The sequence below is a fragment of the Bos taurus genome, chromosome 7 (assembly GCF_002263795.3).
Source record: "Bos taurus isolate L1 Dominette 01449 registration number 42190680 breed Hereford chromosome 7, ARS-UCD2.0, whole genome shotgun sequence".
NCBI lineage: Eukaryota > Metazoa > Chordata > Mammalia > Artiodactyla > Bovidae > Bos > Bos taurus.
This window is the reverse complement of record NC_037334.1, coordinates 51417265-51436128: the sequence shown is the minus strand read 5'-3', so window position 1 is coordinate 51436128 and position 18864 is coordinate 51417265. Positions and strand designations below refer to the sequence as shown.

The window sequence follows — 18864 nt, the reverse complement described above, 5'->3', positions numbered from 1 at the left end:
TTACATTTGTAAATTTACTATTATAGTAAAAGTAAGGTTAATAATTATTAAGAACTTATCCTTTCTGAATTACTTTACTGAATATGACCATTATCTATGTTTTTGAGGTTGACAGTCTGTTGTGTCTGGATGGTGGAAATACAACCTAGCGGTGTGAGCCTGCCCTTCTCTTCCCGACTCCATGTTCAAGATACCACGTTGGTAGCTTCCAATCAGCCATGGGGGTACCTACCGTTTACTCCACAGAAATCAGGTGATGATACAAAATCATGGCTTTTTGCTTTTAAAGAGAGAGATGGTAGTTACATATTTTTGTTTTTAAAGCAAGAGAGCTAATAGTTAAGTATTTGTCAGCAACTGTAGAGGAAAAGTGGGCAGGCGCAGTTATGCAGGGAGAGCTGTCAGCTGTGCCTCAGGATGGGCCGCTGAAGGAAAATGAGACTTGCTGCCATGGTGGCCTAGCGCCACCCTGCGGCCAAAGCTGAGATGGATGGCCTGATCGGCTAGTTTGTATTTAATATTGTGACAGCTCTCTCTTCTTGTGTGGCAATGGAGGGGGAGGTTCTGGGAGGGCATAGCAGGAAAAGACAGACTCAGGTCTGTCCGGCCCTGGGGGCAGCCATGGTTACCAGGACACCCTGCTCTAGGCTCAGGGAAAAAGCCAGCGTGGCTCCTTGGTGAGGCCGTCTCTCAGTGGGCCTGGGGAGAGAATGCTCGCTTGGCGAGGGCCCCATGACCCGACTGAAGGACACCTGGCTTTGGACCACCCTGCCTTCCCTAGGAGCTGCCAGGATGAACAGGTAAATCAGCTTCCTTGTATACTGGTCAGGGACTGAGAAATCCAGGGCTTAGATTCTATCTGAAATAACCGAGACAGTTGAGGCTTAGACAGATTTATTGAAACATACAGGATGTGAGCAGAGAAATCATTCAGTGGTAAATTACATCAAACCTGAATATAATTCTAAAATTATAAATATATATTTTATAACTAAGCCTTTGGCCAAAAAAATAAAGAGAAAAGTCATTTAGGACATTTGTGAAAGGCCAATAAGAATGGATTTGAACATTAAAAAGATCAAGTCACTGAATTAAACAGCAGCAACCCCTGCTAATCTAGAATCCCACTGAGTTGAAGGTAGAAATGTCTGTGCAGAGCTAGTCGTTGATTTCAGCAATCAGAAGAGGCGGGGCAGGCACACCCGTGCACGGTGGTGGCAGAGCTGGCAGGACAGGAGAGCTGGGCTGGTCAGGTGAGCATGTCCCAGAGACAGCAGCAACAGAGGGCTGTCCAGCAGGCTGTGAGGCAGGTAGATGTGCCCAGGTCATCCCTTCTTTGGTCTTCTACCACGTACACTGCAGGGGGAAGGGGACAGAGGGTGAGAATGAACTCTAACAGTAACTTAACAGTAAACCCCAGGCCCTATAAAGCCAGCACCACCCAGATCAAGGGAGAGCTCCATACAGCAGCCAGAGCCACTGAGCAGACATCGTGCAGCCTGTCCACTGATGCAATCTCGGTGATGAATGCAGGAAGGGTAGCTTAGGACTGTCCCCCTTCCTGCTAAGGACAGTCATCCCCGCAGGAGGGCAAGCCCAGGGGAACCTCCACAGTGGCCTCACACCAGGCCAGCCTGAGTTAAGTAAGGAATGTCCATTGTGCTCTGGCCAGAGCCGGCTAACCCTACTGGGTTCATAAACCAGGGAGCACCCTGTTCCAAATCTTACAGGGGAACTGGGGGTGGGGGTGGGGTTTCCTCAGATATACCTAAGCCATCTCCCAAGAGCAAGAGGGTAACTATAATCTAAAGGGGCTTTAGGTTGTAAAAGATTAATCAAGAATCTTTTTTTCATACCTGACCAATGCAGAATGTGCTCCAGCCTCTAAACTTTTGCACAAAGCAATGGAAGGCAGGATGAAAACCTAGGCAAGTGGGAGGGTATGGCCGGAGCTTGGTACTCTTGTGTTTCCTCTGAATGGAGTAGGAACTTGGAGCCCTGTCAGGGCTAAGTGCTCTATTAGGAGAGATGAGTGCTGAACAATCCCCAGATCAAGAAGGACCCCCAGCCGCCCTTTACTCATCAACTGACTTGTGGCTGACATCAGCCTCACTTCCTGTTAGAATATCTGATGGTTGACTGTGGCCTGATCTGCAGACACTTTTAAGAAAATCTCAAAACAGCTACCATCATCAAACTCAAGTTATAAAGCAGTAAGGATCTTAAATTTTTTTTTTTTTTGCAAGTTCATGAATACATGAGTCTTCTAAGTTAAACCAATCCTTGGGCAATCGTCTTTCAGTTCTATTTTTGCATATCTGTTTTTATACCTCCTCGCTTGGCAGCTCCTCTCTCTAGAGCCTGGTATATAGTAGCTAGAACATGCTGGGTAGTGTGAGCTTGTCCAAGTTCTGTTGTATCAGCTGCCCTCCACAGAGAGAGCCCTTTCCCTTCTCTCATGGCACAGGTCTAAATCTCATTTGGCCCCACTCAGCAACACAGGAAAAGCTGTTCAGGGTCTGGGAGTCAAGACCCACCACCAGGGGAGCCTAGTCAAAAAGAAGAGAGCCTGATAAGGCACATGACCTATGTGGAACTATGTGGTGGATGTTCCCATTTCACAGGTAAGGAACTCGAGGCTCAGAGAGGTCAGGTCTCTTGTTGAAGCACAGAAACAGCCAGAGCAGGAATGTGAGCCCAGGCCCCAACTAAGATAGCAAAGGGACCAGGAGGAGCAGAGGAGTGAGTGGGCTCCAGGACAGTCTTCTCTCACCAGCCATCGCACACCCAACTTGGGTCACCAGAGCAGGAAAGCCCCAGGCAGGGCGACCTGCCATTTCTGCCCCAATGACCGACCCAGGTTCCCAGCCTCCCCTGATCCTGCAGGGGTAGCGCTGGACAGGGGTTGGCTGTGGCTTCCCTTGCCTAATCTCTGGTTGCATTCTCCTTGACAGGGGACTGGCTCTGCTGCCCTGAGGACGGAAAGGCTCCCTCCCCTGCAAAGGCAGCCTGTTGGACCCAGGCCAGAGACCTAGCCCAGGGCTGGGCTCCTGTGTGCTGGGCCCTGCAGTCTCTCGCAAGCTGCCTTTACGAGGTGCTCACTACGTGCCCCAACCTATGCTGAGGGCCTTCACAGCCCCACAGGACACCTGTCTGCTCCCGGCTTCCCCACTCCCAGCCCTTCCTCCTGTCAGAACCACTGACCCACAGGTAGCTTCGTCAGGAAAACAAAGATGTCTCCGTCTTGCTTCCTCTTGTCACCTTCCTCCTCTTGTCCACATCTGTCCTAGCCAGGGCTTATTTCACATGACGTCCTCCACAGCCTGGTGCAGTGGAGAGACTCAGCTGATTACCCCCAGACAGTGGTTACAGAGGTTAGAAATAGTCAGTCTGGCTTAAAGAAAAAACAGAACTTCAAGCCCGAGGGCTGCGTCAGCCTTGATGGGGGTAGTTAGTGCTGTACCTACCTTAGAAACCCGGTCAGTTATTTCCTGGAGCACTGAGTCTTCCAAAGCCCTTATTATGTCTTTTTCCTTCGCATTAGCTGAGGACAGAACCTATCCCCCCAGACTGTAGAGAAGACGGGGGCGGGGGTGTGGAGGAGTCTGTTTGGTAAAGTAGGTCTGGAGGTAGGAGTGAAGTGATTTCCTTGCTTGCTTCCCATCACCAAAGCAGGGATGACGGGCACAGGAGAAAGCTCTGAGGAAGGCCTCACAGCACCCACTGTGGGGCCCGGAAACTGCGTATTTTATAACTGAATCTTCCTAGGTGCCCTGCCTACCTGCGCAGTCTGAGGTACTGCTCCTTCAGAGAGGCCTGCTGCACTGAGCAGCGGGTCTGGTCTGCCTCGGGCCCCACCCCACCTCGAGGCTTCTGCTCCTCACATCCTCTACTCTGCCACCCCTCCCCATCCCTGCCCTGCAGTGGTGAACCCCCGTTCCCCCCGAGAGCTCCCACACTGCCCTAGCTCAGCAGTCAGGATGCAGCCCTGCTGCCCGAGTCCTGGGCCAGGACAGCCTCCCTGGGTACCTTAAGTCAGGGCACTGTATATACACCACAGCTTCGCTGGCCGTACTGGTTCCCCAGAAGGAACTGGGGCGTAGAGGATTCTAACGCATGTGTTTCCACACCCAGGCCACATGAGCCTTTCTGGCAACTGGCCTGTACTGGCGAGCTGAGCATGGGGGGTGGGGGTGGCAGGACCATGGTTATGTAAGATGTTAAACATTAAGAGAGGCTGGATCAAAAGTACACAGCAACTGTACTATTTCTGACTCGTCTGTAAATCTACAATTATTCCAGAATTTAAAAAAAATTTTTTTTCTTTTAAAGGAAGGAACAATGGAGAGGGATCAAAAGTGCAGTGGGAGCAGTCAGTGCCCAGTGAGGGGCACTGGGTCTGGTGTGTGCAGGGTCTGGTGTGTGCAGGGGCTGCGCACACAGCGCTCCTACTGAGGGGTCCAGTGCCCCCTTGTGGCCAGCCTGGGCACCAGCTCCTGCTAACGCAGGCAGGCCTTTACAGATGGGCCCACGCACATAGCAACCAAAAGGCTTACCGCCCCATTTGCTGTGTAGTATCTCAGGAGTCAAGGCCACCTTATTCAGCCTGTGCCCTGGTCCCAGGAAAGGGACTGAACAGACTCTCAATTTCCAGAAAACTGTGGTTGAGTTGGAGAGCAGGTCTAGAGGTTCCTTCACCAGCTTGTCTGCCTTGCCCCGACACGGCCCTTTTGTACCAACCTTCAGTGTCCTCAGCCCCATTCCAGGAGTGGGGCCAATACTCAGAGTTGCCACGTGAATGCAGGTGCAAAAGACGGCGTGAGTAGTGGTGGTGTAGGGGTTGGGGGATGTAGAGGGAAGGGGGTGTGAGCATGTGTGTGACTTGGAGGCCCAGCCTCGGTCAGAAAGGCCCAGGGGCGCTGAGCAGACTCTGGCAGAGGATCCTCATCCACTGTCTTGCCTCAGCTGGAAGCAGAGAAGACAGATGCAAGATGCCTGGAGGCACGCAGCCCCCTGGGCCCAGCTGCCTGCTCACCGAGCCCTGGGGTCTTCTCCGGGGCCACCAGCCACACCAACCAGCAGTCCCAAATTCTAGGACTACCGTAGTGTACACCCAGGGAACAGGTATTCACATGGGCTACTCAGAACCCTGGTTCTGGGCATGCAGTGGGCAAGCAGGCTCCAGGCCACACAGGGACCCGGGCAGGAATGTGAGTGGAGACTCTTAGCCAAAGGCTCCAGTTCTCAGTCAGCCCCATCCTGGAATCTGAAACCTCGGCTTGCTCAGCTCAGACATTTTAAATGATTAATCAAGGGCTTTGAAGTGGTAATTGAGCCTTAGCAGGCTGTTAGTCCTTGTGCCTGCATCTGTCTGCAGTCCCAGCCCAGGAAGCTAGTAAGGAGAAGCAAATACAACAGACCGGGGCCTTCCAGACAGTTCTGACATCTCGGGCCTTCTTGCTCCAGAAACGAAGGAAGCTGCACCTTGGCCTCTTGTGCAGGCTCAGACCAATGGTGGGCACCCCATGCTGCTCCTTTACTGCTGAGACCACCACAGCCCAGCGCCGCCCCGGGAGTGCCCCCGGTGGAGGTGACAGCTCTGCCAGAGGCAGGAGGCCTGTGGTCAGTGCTCAGCTGTCTTCACCCCATCTTCTAAACCAGCATCCAAAACAACATAAGGCCAGCCTTGCACGAGGTATCAGAGGATGCCGAACAGCCCTCCTCCTGCTCAGACCAAGAGGTAGGAAGAGGGAAAAATCTTAATGCATCTGAAGAATAAGTACAATCTCAAGACGGCCCCAGGACAGCTCCTGTGCCTTCCGAGCAGCCAGAGACAACACACTGCTGGCTGAGGATGCACTCGAGCTTTCCTTGGGTGTGCACGTGCGGTGGGACCATTTTTTACTCAGCACAAGGGGGCTGCACCCGGGACGGAAGCTGTCCTAAAGGCAGTACCCCTCTGCCACCTGCTCTGAAGGCCACGAGCACCAGGTAAATACGCTGGGGGAGGGCTGCCGTAGGGGATGAAGGGCGGCCAGGAGCATAGAGGCAGTCAAGGGAGTGTGGTTTTCACTGGAGCCTGGAGGTTAAGAGCAGGAGAGGTGAGGCGCAGTTTCCTCTCTCCACGGCAGGAGGGATGCGGGCTGGTGCACCGGCACAGCCTTGGTCCTCTCGCGCTCTGTGACAGCACCGGCCCTCCCGGGCCTCACGCCTGCCCTGCTCCTTCTGCCACTTCAGCCATGTCTTCCACGACTGTGTCCCTCTTCTTGCTTCAGTGTCCCAAGACACCTACTCTAAGGCACGGCAGGCTGGGAGCTGGCCCACCAGTTCATCCGTCCACTCATGTGCCTACTGCCTGCCGCCCCACTGAGCAGCCAGCCAGTCCAGCATCACTGTCAGACATTGAGTGCCAAGTGTTGCTGTGGATTGGTCTGGAAAGGGTGGGATGTCTGCTGACTGTGGGTCCCTGTCCCGAGATGTCCAGAAGTGCAGCCACCACCATCCTCTGAGGAGGAGCTGCTGGACAAAACCCAGCAGCCATCACGGCCCAGCCTGCCTCAGCCAGAGCACCCAGAGGAGGGCTCAGTCGCAGGCCAGCTTGTACTTTCGCCCTGTCCAACACAGTCAGTCCTATGAATAGCAGACCTGATGGTAAAATTTTTTCATGAACTACAAAAAGGTTAAGTACATGTGGACATCTCGCACCAGTCTGGTAAGTAAGACTGGATTGCCACCACCTCCTGTGACCCTATCCTTGGGTTAGACCTGCTGGGGCCACTGGGACAGAGGTGATTGTGGATACAGGGGCAGTTGAGCACATCCCGGATGCCAGAATTGCAAATGAAACTGCTTTGGAGATCATGTGGCAGTCATTTTTTTGGTAAGAAAAGGATCCTGAGCTCAGAAGGCAGGTGGTAGCCAAGGCTGCGTGGTAAGTTGATGGTAGGCCCTGGCCTGTCACCCAGCACTCCTGGCCCAGTGCTATCTGCACATCAAGGTTAAGCTCACTTAAGATCAGACGGCAGGCTGCCTGCAGGTGACCTGAAACCCAGATTGTGGAGAGGCGAAAGGCCTCTCCTCCACTGCCCCATTCTCCCTTGAAATCCAGGGTCTGTGTGCGAGCAAAATCTAGCCCTCACCCTCCCCACAGTGTGTCCCCAAAGAGAGCAGAATGGCCCTGGCCCAGCAGCAGCCAGACGGGAGACGAGTGAGTTCCAGGGTCCCTCCTGGCAGCTGTTCGGCCCAGAACAAGGCACTTCTTGGGGGCGTCCGGGGGAGGTGTACTTGGACTGTCCCCCTGAAGAAATCGACTTCAGACTTCCCCTGGGCCCCCACCACTTGAGTTACTTTATTCTCTGAGGGCAACAGCCGCGTACATGGGCTCTCTGCAGGGCACTGCACAAGTGACAGCTTGCCCATGCCCCAGCCTCTGGCTGGCGAAATGGGGAAGGGGCATAGTGCCTAAGAGCCTATGTTTTGTGACAAAAACATAAAATGTTTGCTCTGGGGCCTGTCACAGAGTGAAGCAGGGAGGACTCATAATAAATGGGAACCACAGTGTGACGGTATCCTACAGAAAGAAGATCACTGAAGTCTGTTTCCTTATTCTCAGTCTGTGTGCAGGGAGGGGCTCCTCCCACCAGTCCATATTCAGGTTGGGATTCGTACTTGTAGCACTAAATCACGCGATGACGAAAGCAGAGGAACCGGCTGTCCACGTGAAGCACAGTTGCTCAGAAAAGGGAAGGAAGAGACAACCCAGGGAGAAGCAAGGGGCTGTGTGTGTGTGTCGCAGGGGCTAGGAAGGCTGAATACAAACAGCTTTAGCTGTTGAGGCCCCTCAAGAGAATAGAGAGAAATATTTAGCAACATCCCATTTCTCGAGATAAAGGGAGTAAGGAGACCCTCCTAACGTACACGGGCGAGCATCTGCCTGGATGTGATGCGTCTGTGGTTGTCCCTGAGACAATGCATACACTAAGGGCCGCAGGAGAACATAATACAAAAGAGAACAGTCAACAAAGCATGTACACGTTCAAAAATACTTCTGTCCACAGTTGTAAAATATTCAAGTGAAAGGACATCCTCCTCCCACCTCCCAGATGGAGATGCTGCAGAAGGCAAGGAGGTTGCTAAGGAGCCTGAACAGGGCATGTGACCGAGAACGCACGAGTGCTGTCCCTCTTCCTCCGATGGGACTCGATGCAGGGCTGGAAGCTGCCAGTCTGGGTGTACGCGGTGGAGATCCAGCCGTGCTCACTAGTCAGTAGGGCCAGGCTGTTTGTTCTACAAGTGCAGAGACAAGAACTCATTGCACTTACACAACATACAAAAAAGGCTTCCTTCCTTCCCTGTAGCGACAGAAGAGGTTAAGACCAGGGCCTACAAAACTGAGCTGAGAGGCCCTGGCTCTGTTCTGCTGTAGCTGGGTTACTTCGGGTTAAGTCACTTAACATCTTGGAGCCCCTGCATCCTCCTCTATGTGAAGGAAAGACGGCAGGGGAAGCTGCTGCCTTAAGAGGACATGTGAAAATTTAATGTGGACAGAGGTGAACATCATTAAGATGGGTCAAAAAAAGAAGTATCAGTTTACAGCCAGGTCACCATGGGGTGAGATCATATCATTCGTGCTTAGTCATGTCTGACTCTCTGTGACTCAGGGGACTGCGGCCCCCCAGGCTCCTCTGTCCATGGGATTTCCCAGACAAGAACACTGGAGTGGGTTGCCATTTCCTTCTCCAGGAGAGCTTCATGACCCAGGGATCGAACCCGCGTCTCCTGCATTGGCAGGTGGATTCCTTACCACTGAACTTTCACACATTATCTTTCACAATTTGAAAAGCTAACTGTTTTATGTCCACAGAGCTGAAGACCTGAGGTGCCAGGAGTTCCAGTGCAGCCTCTGCAACCACGTGTGCTGCTCGGCAGTGTGCACCAAGCTTCGTCTTGACAACTTGGCCACAGTGAGCACCCCGGGCCCACATCTACAGAAATGCCCCAGGCTGACGCAAGGGCTGAACAACTTAGGGGACGAGTGCTCTATCCAAACTTATAGAATGAAAAACCTAGATAAATCTTTTGTTTTTTATTTTTTCTAAAAATCTGAGAAGATAATCAAGAGCTACTACTTCTGCTGATGAGAAAAGAAAATAGGTGATCAAAAGGGAAACTCAAATGATTGGCTAAGGTGACGGCAAAAGACTTCAGTGAGTGACCTTATATACCCTGAGACCAAGAGACAGAACAGCTGGTGTTCTAGAATCCTGAATTCAGCCAAGAGACTAGGGAGGGGACTGAAGAACAGTGATGGGGGGAATACGCAGGTTGAGAACGCACACAGCGACCCCTCAGCACCAGCTATTCTGCTCCAAGTCTGTGTGTGCCATTGCCTCGGGTGAGAGGAACCATGGTGTGACCTAGGGAAGGTCAAAGGGAAGAGTATGAGAAGTCCTGACGTCATGGCTGATGTTACTACAGCAGACAGGAAGACGCAATTCATTATATTGTGATGCATCATGAATATATTTCTAATGTGGGTTTTTAAGAAATAATTACGAGTGAGGCTGCTTTGCCAGGCAGAAGAAATTAAAGGAGAATCTAGAAAAAATTCAGATCATGCCCAGTACAGGACAGTTCTATGATCCTGTGGCTGCAGTTTAAAGACCCCAAGGCAGGGAGATTCCTTTAATGACCAGCAGGTCTTGCTCACAACCTACTCAGGAAGGAGGCAGAGATGAAGGTTGCGAATGATGGTGGCTGACCTGCCTCAGAGCATGACTTGGCCCATAAGCCCCTCAACATACTGGTCATCTTTTCGTGACTGTTCCTACCCAGTTCGATGTAGACACACCTCTACCGCAAAGCTTCAAAAGACACCAATAAAATCAATCATAAGCTAGAATTATCACAACAGAGCAAATGAGGGAGCAGGCTGCCTGGCTTCATTAGAGGTTATGGCATATAAGAGGGAACAGTGAAGTGAAAGTTGCTCAGTGGTGTTCGACTCTTCACAACCCCATGGACTATAGAGTCCATGGAATTCTCTAGGCCAGAATACTGGAGTGGGTAGCCTTTCCCTTCTCCAGGGGATCTTCCTAACCCAGGGATTGAACCCAGGTCTCCTGCATTGCAGGCGGATTCTTTACCAGCTGAGCCACAAGGGAAGCCCAGGAGGGAACAAGTCATGCCACTAAATACCCACCAAGCCTCATAATCTATAGATTTAATGCAATTCTAATCATAATCCCAACCATTTTTTATAGATAAACTGATTCTAAAATACATGGAAAAAAGAGAACTAGAATAACAAAAAATACGGAAAAAGGACTTAATGCTACCTTATTTTAAGGTTAATATAAAGCTACAGGAGTCACGACAGTCAGTTCAGGAGGAGGGACTGCCAGATGACAGGAGCGGCACAGGACGGCAGCAGCGCCACAGGAACACGCCAACTGGCGTCTGACAAACGCGAGAGCGGCTCCATGCAGAAAGGACAGTCTTACCAAACGAACGACTGGCACACAAAACCCCAAGAACTTCAGCCATTTTAAGCCTCACATTTTATGTAAACATTAACCCCAAATGGCTCATAGATCTAAAACTATAAAAATTTAGAAGAAGACACAGATTCCTCATGACCCGGAGTTAGGCAAAGAGTTCTCCAATCTAACAACAAAAGCATGATAGTTTGGATTTAATCAAAATTTAAACTTTTGCACTACGGAAGACACGGTTGAGATGAAAAGACAAGCTACAGACTGGGAGAAAATACATGGAAATAACATGCGGTACAAACCTTGTATCTAGAATGTAGAAACATTCTCAAAACTCCACAGTGAGAAGTCAACAGACATGTCACCAAACAGGATTTGAGAAGAACAAACACATGACAACATCATTAGCCATTTAAAGAACACAAATTAAAACTACACACCTATCAGAGTGGCTAAAATTAAAATCACTGACAATAAGTGCTGGCAAGGACCCAGGGCGACTGGAACCCCCAGTCACTGCTGACGGGGATGCATAATGGTATAGCCACTCTGAAAAACAGCTTCTTAAAGTTAATACACAATCATTTAAGCCAGAAATCATACTTCTTAGAGAAATGAGAACTTACATTCACACAAAAACCTGTACATAAACTTATAATCACCTAAAAGTGGCAACAACCCAAATATCCTTCAATAGGTAAATGAATAGGTAAACAATAGGTAACTGTTACCTTCAGACAATGGAATACTACACCCAGATCTTCAGAAGATCCACCAGCAGTTACACACTGATTAATTCTGCTTACAAGGCAGTATCTCGGAAGGACATTCTAGGGCAGAGAAACCATTCAGCCCAAATCTCCCTTGGCCAAATGTGCTGGAAAATCCAGAACAACTAAGGTTCTCAGATGTATTCCTCAGGTCCGTGGGATTCTAGACAAGAGGCAGGTGACGGCCCCTCCTTGCCTCAACTGCAGTTCCACAGTATCTATTCCACATTGCAGTTACATGGGGAGTTTCTTATAAAACAGTTTATACTAGAAAAATCTATCAGACTGAAATGGTGGTTATGAAGGATCTATACTTGCTGCTGTTCAGAAGGACCTCCCCAGCACGGACAGTCACATGTTTGACAGTCTATGTGCTGGACCCTCCAACGGAGTCCATTTGGAGAGCAGGGTCTCTGTCCAGAGGCTCAAAACCTGCGTGACATTAACTGACTCCCTTGGTGTCTGACCCCTCTGGAACGTTTTTTGTATGGTTCTCTTCAATTTAGCAGTCTTTGAGCTTTCATGGCCCAGCTGGTTCTTTGCACTATGAGCTTGTCTGTTTCTCTCTCTGTCTCACACACGCACGCATGCACACTTGCCTTCCTTTGGACTGTGTTTTTGGTCCTAGCAATCTTGTCGTCTCCTCTGTTGGTGTCCTTCAGAGAATAGAAGCTGGAGGAAAGTTTGCCCACCCTCTGTGACAATAGTGTGGCCAAATCCAGTGCACACTTTTTGAGTTCATACCTGACTTCCCAGCAATATTTGATGCTACTGATGATTCCCCTAATACAAATTCTCTCTGCTTTCAGGGCATCCCATTCTCTTGGTTTTCCATCTTTGATTCTTTTGCAGGTTCATCATCTACAGGTACAAGTCAGTTTTCCTTAAAGCTCAGCCCTACATTGCCACCTTCTCTTTTTTCCCCTCCGTATTTCTACCTGATGTGATCTCATTCATTCCCACAGTTCTGATTGCTACCAATATGCCAGTGCCTCTCACATTTCATCTCTGGCCCAACATCTCCTCCAAGCTCCAGGTGTATTTACACCTGCTTATTTGACATCTCTACTTGAATGTCTGATAAGCACCTTAACACCTCAATCTAACCCAACACATTCAGAGCCCAACATGATTTTCCTCCTCCTGAGCAAATACAGTTCCTTTCCTTTGTTTCCAGCCTCCATAAACGCCATCACCAGGCGGTTAGTTCCAGTCAGAATCTCAGGAGTCACCCCCATTTCCTGTTTCTTCAATCCCCATAGCCAGTCCCTCACCAAGTCTTGTTAATTTTACTTCCAAATATCTCAAGTACATTGATGTCTCTCCATCATCACCATGTGAGTTTGTGCCTCAAACCATTTTCTACATGGAAGCCAAAGGGAACTCTTAAAAATGCAAAGTTGACCATGTCATTCCTTTGCTTAAAATCCTTCCATGGCTTCCCACTGTGAGCAGGACAAAACCCCAAAATCCCTAAGTAGGGCTGTGGGCTCCTTGTCGTGTTCCTCCCTGTTTTTTTGTTTTTTAAATCTGTTCCCATCATCCCACTCTTCTGTGTCACACCAATTTCCTCTTCTAGTTTCTCAAATGACGCATGTTCTCTCCTCCCACTGGGCCTTTGTACATGCTTTTCCTACTGTTTTGCTTATTAACAGCTTTTCATCTTTCAGCACCTTCCCAGACTGTCCCATGTTTATATGTTTTCATGGCAATACATATCTCATAGTAGAGTGCCAGTAACGCCTGTGGGGTTATTAATGTCTGTCTGCCTCCCTCCCGAGTGTAAGCCCCACGGGGCAGGGATGGGGTCCCGTCTATGTGGCCCACCACCTGGCACACTGCAGACACTCGGGTGTCAGTCCTTGTAGACAGAAGGTGGTGCCCTGGGAGTATCCTTGGGGCAGACTGAAGAACTGCACCTCCCAGTTTAAAGTGCCCCCAAGGTGATGTTGTGACAAAACTGGATTGAAAATCCAATGTGACCCCAGTAGAGTGAAGAAATTATTTTCACCAAAAAAAGGAATAATATTGATATTTGGCAAAACTAATACAATTATGTAAAGTTTAAAAATAAAATTTAAAAAATTTTAATAAAAAAAAGAGTCCATATATAATAGCATTAAAACTGCAATGCACCTGAGAAGACATCCAATTTTAAAACCAACAAAGGATATAGGAAAGCTGTGTGAAGAAAATTACACAATTTTATCTAAGGACATAAAAGATGACCAGAAAAAAAAAAAAAATTTAAGAGGGGCTTTCCTGGTAGTATGGGGGATAAGAATCTGCAATCCCTGGTCTGGGAGGATCCTGCACGCTGCGGGGCAGCCAGGCTGGAGCACCGCAGCTGCTGAAGCCTGAGGGCCCCAAGCCTGTGCTCCGCAACAGGAGCGGCTACTGCGGCAAGGAGCCCACGCGCAGCAGCTAGGGCAGCCCCACGCGCCTCAACTAGGGAAAGCCTGCACACAGCAACGGAGGCCCAGCTCAGCCGTAAATAAAGTTTTCTAAAAATTAAGAGAAATCATGTGCCTGATAGGAAGACAGCACTCTAAATATGTCAGCTCTCCTCCATTTACTCTAAATCAAAGTCAGACATGGCAGCTTTCCATGACAGTGTGTCATTTTAGGATGACACACGCATCCTAAAGTCCTGATTAAACGAGTAAAAGGCCAAGAAACTTCTAAAGAAGAAAAGGGTATGTGTGTACACATGTCCGGGGGGGGGGGGAGGGGGGCAGCGAAGATGCTTATCACACCAGATTCCCCATTCTAGCCCATTTGTATGTGGGAATTTGGTGTATGACAAATCTCATTTTAAATCAATGGGGAAAGGGTGACCTAATTAATAAATGGTGTTGGAACTATCAAAACAGAAAAAACCAGAACCCTATCCTACACGGTGATCAAAAACCAATTTAGGTGGACTAAAGACTGTTAAAAAGTTTTAGAAGAAAATATAGACTTATCTTTCATCGAAGATTAAAACACACAAAGCATGAGGGAAAGATTGATAAACATAACATTTAGAAACTTTCATACTAGAAAACACACTATAAAAAGGTTAAGAGACAGGCAGAAGATATTTCCAAACCTATGAAAGTGACAAATATTAGTGTGTGGAATTTTTTAAGTTTCCCTACTAATCAGTAAGAGAAGACAAGTAGAAAAAATGGGCTAAGACTCTTAACAAGCAAGTCACAGGATTTGTAAAGACAAGTCAAAAACATATTTATGTTCAAGGTCACTAGTAAGCAGGGAAGGTAAAATAGCAAGATACCATTTCACACCCATCCCAGATGCTAAAATGTTGAAGTCTGCAGATGAGGTAATTTTTAATGAAAGAAAAACTGTCAACTGTGCAGCACTAGTTGTTTATTCCAGTAACAGAAGGTAGCGGGCCTGGAGGGAGCACTCGGGGCGCCGCTGCTCAGTCCAGGCTTTCCAGGAGGCAGCAGCAGCAGAGAGCGGCCCAGCACGCGGCCAGGGCCGCCTGACACCCGGTGTCTTCCGTCTTCCTCTCCCGCTCCACCACGTACGCTGGGGGGCAGGGGAGGGGCGGGGAGAGAGAGACCCAGTCAGAGGCGACTGTGAGCCGCAGCGGCCCGTGCTGCTCAAGCACCTAGCGCATGTGAGGAGCCGGATTCCAGTCTCCCTCCCTCTCCAGACTGTCAGCTCCAGGAAGGGGAGCCCCGCCTATCTGCCCGCCCGCCCCCGGTGTCACTACCTGCACGTGTCAGGTAGCTTCCTGGATGTGGGAGTGAAGGTGGCATCTGCTTGAAAGTGAAAGTGAAGTCGCCCAGTCGTGTCCGACTCTGCGACCCCATGGACTGTAGCCTACCAGGCTCCTCTGTCCATGGGATTTTCCAGGCAAGAGTACTGGAGTGGATTGCCATTTCCTTCTCCAGGGGATCTTCCCGACCCAGGGATTGAACCCGGGTCTCCCGCATTGTAGATAGACGCTTTACCGTCTGAGCCACCAGGGAAGGATCACTGTTGCCTGCCACCTCCCCTTCCCCAAGCTGACCACCAAACACCACCCAGTACCTGCCTGGACAAAGTCAAACAGTTTGTGGTGAGGCCCGCCCTGCAGCCACATGTGGCAGGCACTGACTGAAAGCTTTACACATTGTCTCATTTAATCCTCACAACAGCTCTGTTACTATCATTTGTAACTCTCAAACACAGCTTGCAGGAGTGTGAATTAATAGAAGCCCTTTGAAAGAGAATGTGTGTGTGGGGGGGGGGTAGGGTGCTGCATAGAATTTTGACCCAGAAAATCTGTATCTAGGGTTTTTCTATAGAAACAATTGTTTCATTGTTCAAAAATGTGTGTACATTGTGATTGCTGCTGTATCAAAATAACCCCAAGCTACCAATAACCTTGATGTCCGTCACCTGGAGACTGACTAGGTAAGCTAATACATCCCATAGAATAGAATACTAAATAGCCATTAAGAAGAAGGAGATGGTTCTTCCATCCTGCCAATAAATTAAGCAAAGGATAAAAGCAAGGTATACAGCAGTGTGCTTGTTATGTTTGTACAATGAAAAGGATACACATACACACAGACATACAGACAGATATCTGAAAGAATATAAACAAAGGTCAGAATGTGGAGGGGGAGGGGCTTTTACTCTGCTTTTGCATTTTATGTTTTTCTCAAATCCAGGCTCGTCCAGTTCCAAAGTCAAGCTCAAAGCTGCTGCTCCTCCATGCCACTGCTGGGGTCCTGTGGGCAGGAGGGAGGGCTGTCCAGGTTCAGCACAGCTTAGACAGCCCCCTCGCCTCTGCCTCTGTGCTAGCTCTGGGGCTTTCTCTGGGGGCAGCTGGCATCGACTGATCTGGGTTCCCTGGTGGCACTGGCCTCAGTCCCAGATGTCTTCCCCAGTGTCACGATCACCTACAGACCACCCTCGGCCCAGCTCCCCTAACCTGTGGTCCCAGTGATGCTGCTCCCTCCACAGCCGGGCCTGGTGGCCCCTATGACCTGGAGTTTGACCCATCAGATTTGCCTTCAAGGCAATTCTGACTTCCCTCAGACCTTGCTGACTCAGCCCCAGGCACAAGCTAGGGTTTCTGCTGGGCCAACCTGGCAAGCAGCGGCTGATCAGATCACCACTCCCCCCACAAGAAGCCTGGAGACCAGAGGGTCCTCACGCTGGTGCAATTCCTAAGGCTGAGCCCCATGAGCCAGAAAACCCGCCACCACGCCAGGTCCCCAACAGCCCCGCTTCCAGGGTTCCTTTTGCACTCTTCCCTCTCCAGTGACAGGAGTTGCTGGCATTTCCCAAACCAACCCCAGCCTCTTCTCCTCCACTCCGGGTTTGGGCAGGAGGGAGTCAGGAGCCCACCTGAGCCTGGTCTGGCACAAAGGGCGCTGAGGAGCAGGTAAAGTCTGTCTAGCCTTGCAAACCGCAGGGAGCCCGTGATCTGCCAGGGGCCGCCTTCAGGTCCCTCACCACCCCTCCTAGCTCCCCTCTCTCATTCACTGCTTTGAGTGCCAACATCAAGATCTTTCTGCTCCCACCACCTCAGCAGAGCCCCCACACAGACCCAGCCCCCCAGCACAGACCTGGCCGCCCCCTCCCCCGCCCCCCCGCCAGCACTGACCCGGCCCCCCAGCACAGACCCAGCCCCCCAGTACAGACCTGGTCCCTGCAGCACAGACCCAGCCCCCCAGTACAGACCTGGTCCCTGCAGCACAGACCCAGCCCCCACCCCTGCCAGCACAGACCCAGCCCCCCAGCACAGACCCCTGTCCCCCCAAAGCAGCCCCAGAGGTTCCAATGTCTCTTCCTAGGAACCCAAGGTTGAACAGGAGTAGGGGTGGGGTAAGTAGGTAGTGAGTTCTCATCAGATTCCAGAGATGGGGAAGTTCAGAGAAGCGGGGCAGAAACTTCCCTATCAGATATGGCTGCCCCAATCCAGGTCTCAATTCCCAGACACTCTGCTCCAATGTAGTGAGAGACCACAATTAGAATTTCAGAACAGAGATTTTTAATAAGATGTATCAAATTGGATTTAAATATAGGCTTATCTACTCGTTGACCATGTAATGAACAGGTGACAACCTCTCTTAGCCTCAGCTTCCTGTGCTGTAAAATAAGAGTGACACCAGTAATCTGTACCCCACAGGGTTGCAGGGAAAATGAGGAGATTAGACGTGCACAGTGCCCAGCACATTGTCACCGTTCAATAAATGCTCATTGGTGTTATTCCATGTTAAAATGACTGACTCTCAGGACTGACTAAAGAGATGGCCTACACACAGGTAGAGAGAAGGGGTTCGGGGGCTCACCTGGACTCAGAAATAAACCAGAGGCCAGGAGGCAGTTACAGGCTGTTCTGGGAGCCAAGGGCCTGCAAGGTCACCTAGTCCTTCACTGTGCAGAGGGTAACAGGTCCCACCCAAGGGAGGGTGTGCCCGAAGCCCGGAGGAGGGGAGTGGCGGAACACAGTCAGGCCCCCACCTCCGCGGCCCCACAGCAGGACGTAAGACTGCTGGAGGAGAGCTGCCCGCAATTCTAGGCCCTGCTCTCACCCCAACTTAGGCGCACGCGCGCGCACACACACACACACTCTCTCTCTCTCTCTCATTCCCTGTCACTTTTCCTTCGGCCTCAACCAACCACAAGGCATCAGAGCCCAAGTTCAGGGTTGGGGAGGTGCGACTCTGGGAAGTTCAGAGACAGTCCAGGACAGGGAGCCTGGGACAGAAGAGGGACCTGGTTAGCAGGGGAATAAACAGGACAACAGCACAAGGTGTAACCCAAGGACCAGAGACAGACCTGCGTCCTGACTGCCAGACCCGCGGCCAGCGACAAGCCACCCCGCCTGCTGAGACCCGGGCACCGACCCAGCGGGAGAGCCCACAGTGGGTGGCACAGGACCTCCCAGACCACCTGCCAGTCATCCACCTTCCCATCCAGCCTGTGACACCTGAGCAGAGATGCCAGCCCCCCTCCCAGGTCCGGCTGTGCACCCCGTGAACAGCTTCCTCTCCTCCTCTCTCTGCCAGAGAACTGCTCGCCTGCCCCAGGGCAGAGAAGTGCCCCTGTGCTCCACGTCAGCGCCAGGAATAGCGGCCTGATCCACTTGCAGGCTCCTCCCAGGGTCAGGCCAGAGATAGCGCTCAAGGTTGGGTTACTATGTGAAAGGCTCTCCCCTTCGACTCAACACACAGATCTTTCAGACGCTCTGAGAAGCATCTTATCTGCCGTTTGTTTGAAGGCAAACTCCTCCCTTCTTCCTCCAGCATCTAAAACCAGAGCCAAATAAGGCGACCCTCAGGAGACTAGAATGGCCACCTGGTGCTCAGTGCATCTAAGGCCGCCTGCAGGACAGCACCCTGACCTGGGGCTCCCTGCGTCTCCCAGAAGCCTTTCCGACCTGGCCCAGCCCAACCCAGATCTTTCTGACTTTGATCTGCTGCTATCACCTATCAGTACAATCATTCAGAAACCTTGGTCTGAGAAATACCAAGCAGAGACAGAGACAGGCCCGAGGGCAGTCCTCAGATGAAAAGGGGAGGCTGCGTGCGCAGTGGTCAGTCCGCGTCTAGAACGCAGCCTGGGGCTAAGAGCGCGGCCTTTCCCTTTGT

The 18864-nt window shown here is 50.7% G+C and overlaps 1 protein-coding gene and 1 long non-coding RNA gene across 7 annotated transcripts in view; one reads left to right on the top strand and one right to left on the bottom strand.

The window, feature by feature from the left end:
* Window positions 1-877: 877 nt before the first annotated feature.
* Window positions 878-18864, bottom strand: part of CYSTM1 (cysteine rich transmembrane module containing 1) — a 141693-nt gene continuing 123706 nt past the window's right edge. For 3 of the 6 annotated variants that reach the window (XM_059888444.1, NM_001078164.1, XM_059888441.1), the window contains one exon: window positions 878-1356. In XM_059888444.1, coding sequence (XP_059744427.1) covers window positions 1250-1356 — 107 coding nt within the window. In that variant the 3' untranslated portion in view covers window positions 878-1249. Of the gene's footprint in view, window positions 1357-14615; window positions 14801-18864 lie in introns of those variants that run through there. The other 3 variants (XM_059888442.1, XM_059888443.1, XM_059888440.1) reach the window with 1 other exon arrangement.
* On the top strand, window positions 1356-15778 carry LOC132345757 (uncharacterized). The gene is made up of 2 exons (XR_009495279.1): window positions 1356-5991; window positions 8864-15778. It is a non-coding gene; the product is annotated as an uncharacterized lncRNA (long non-coding RNA).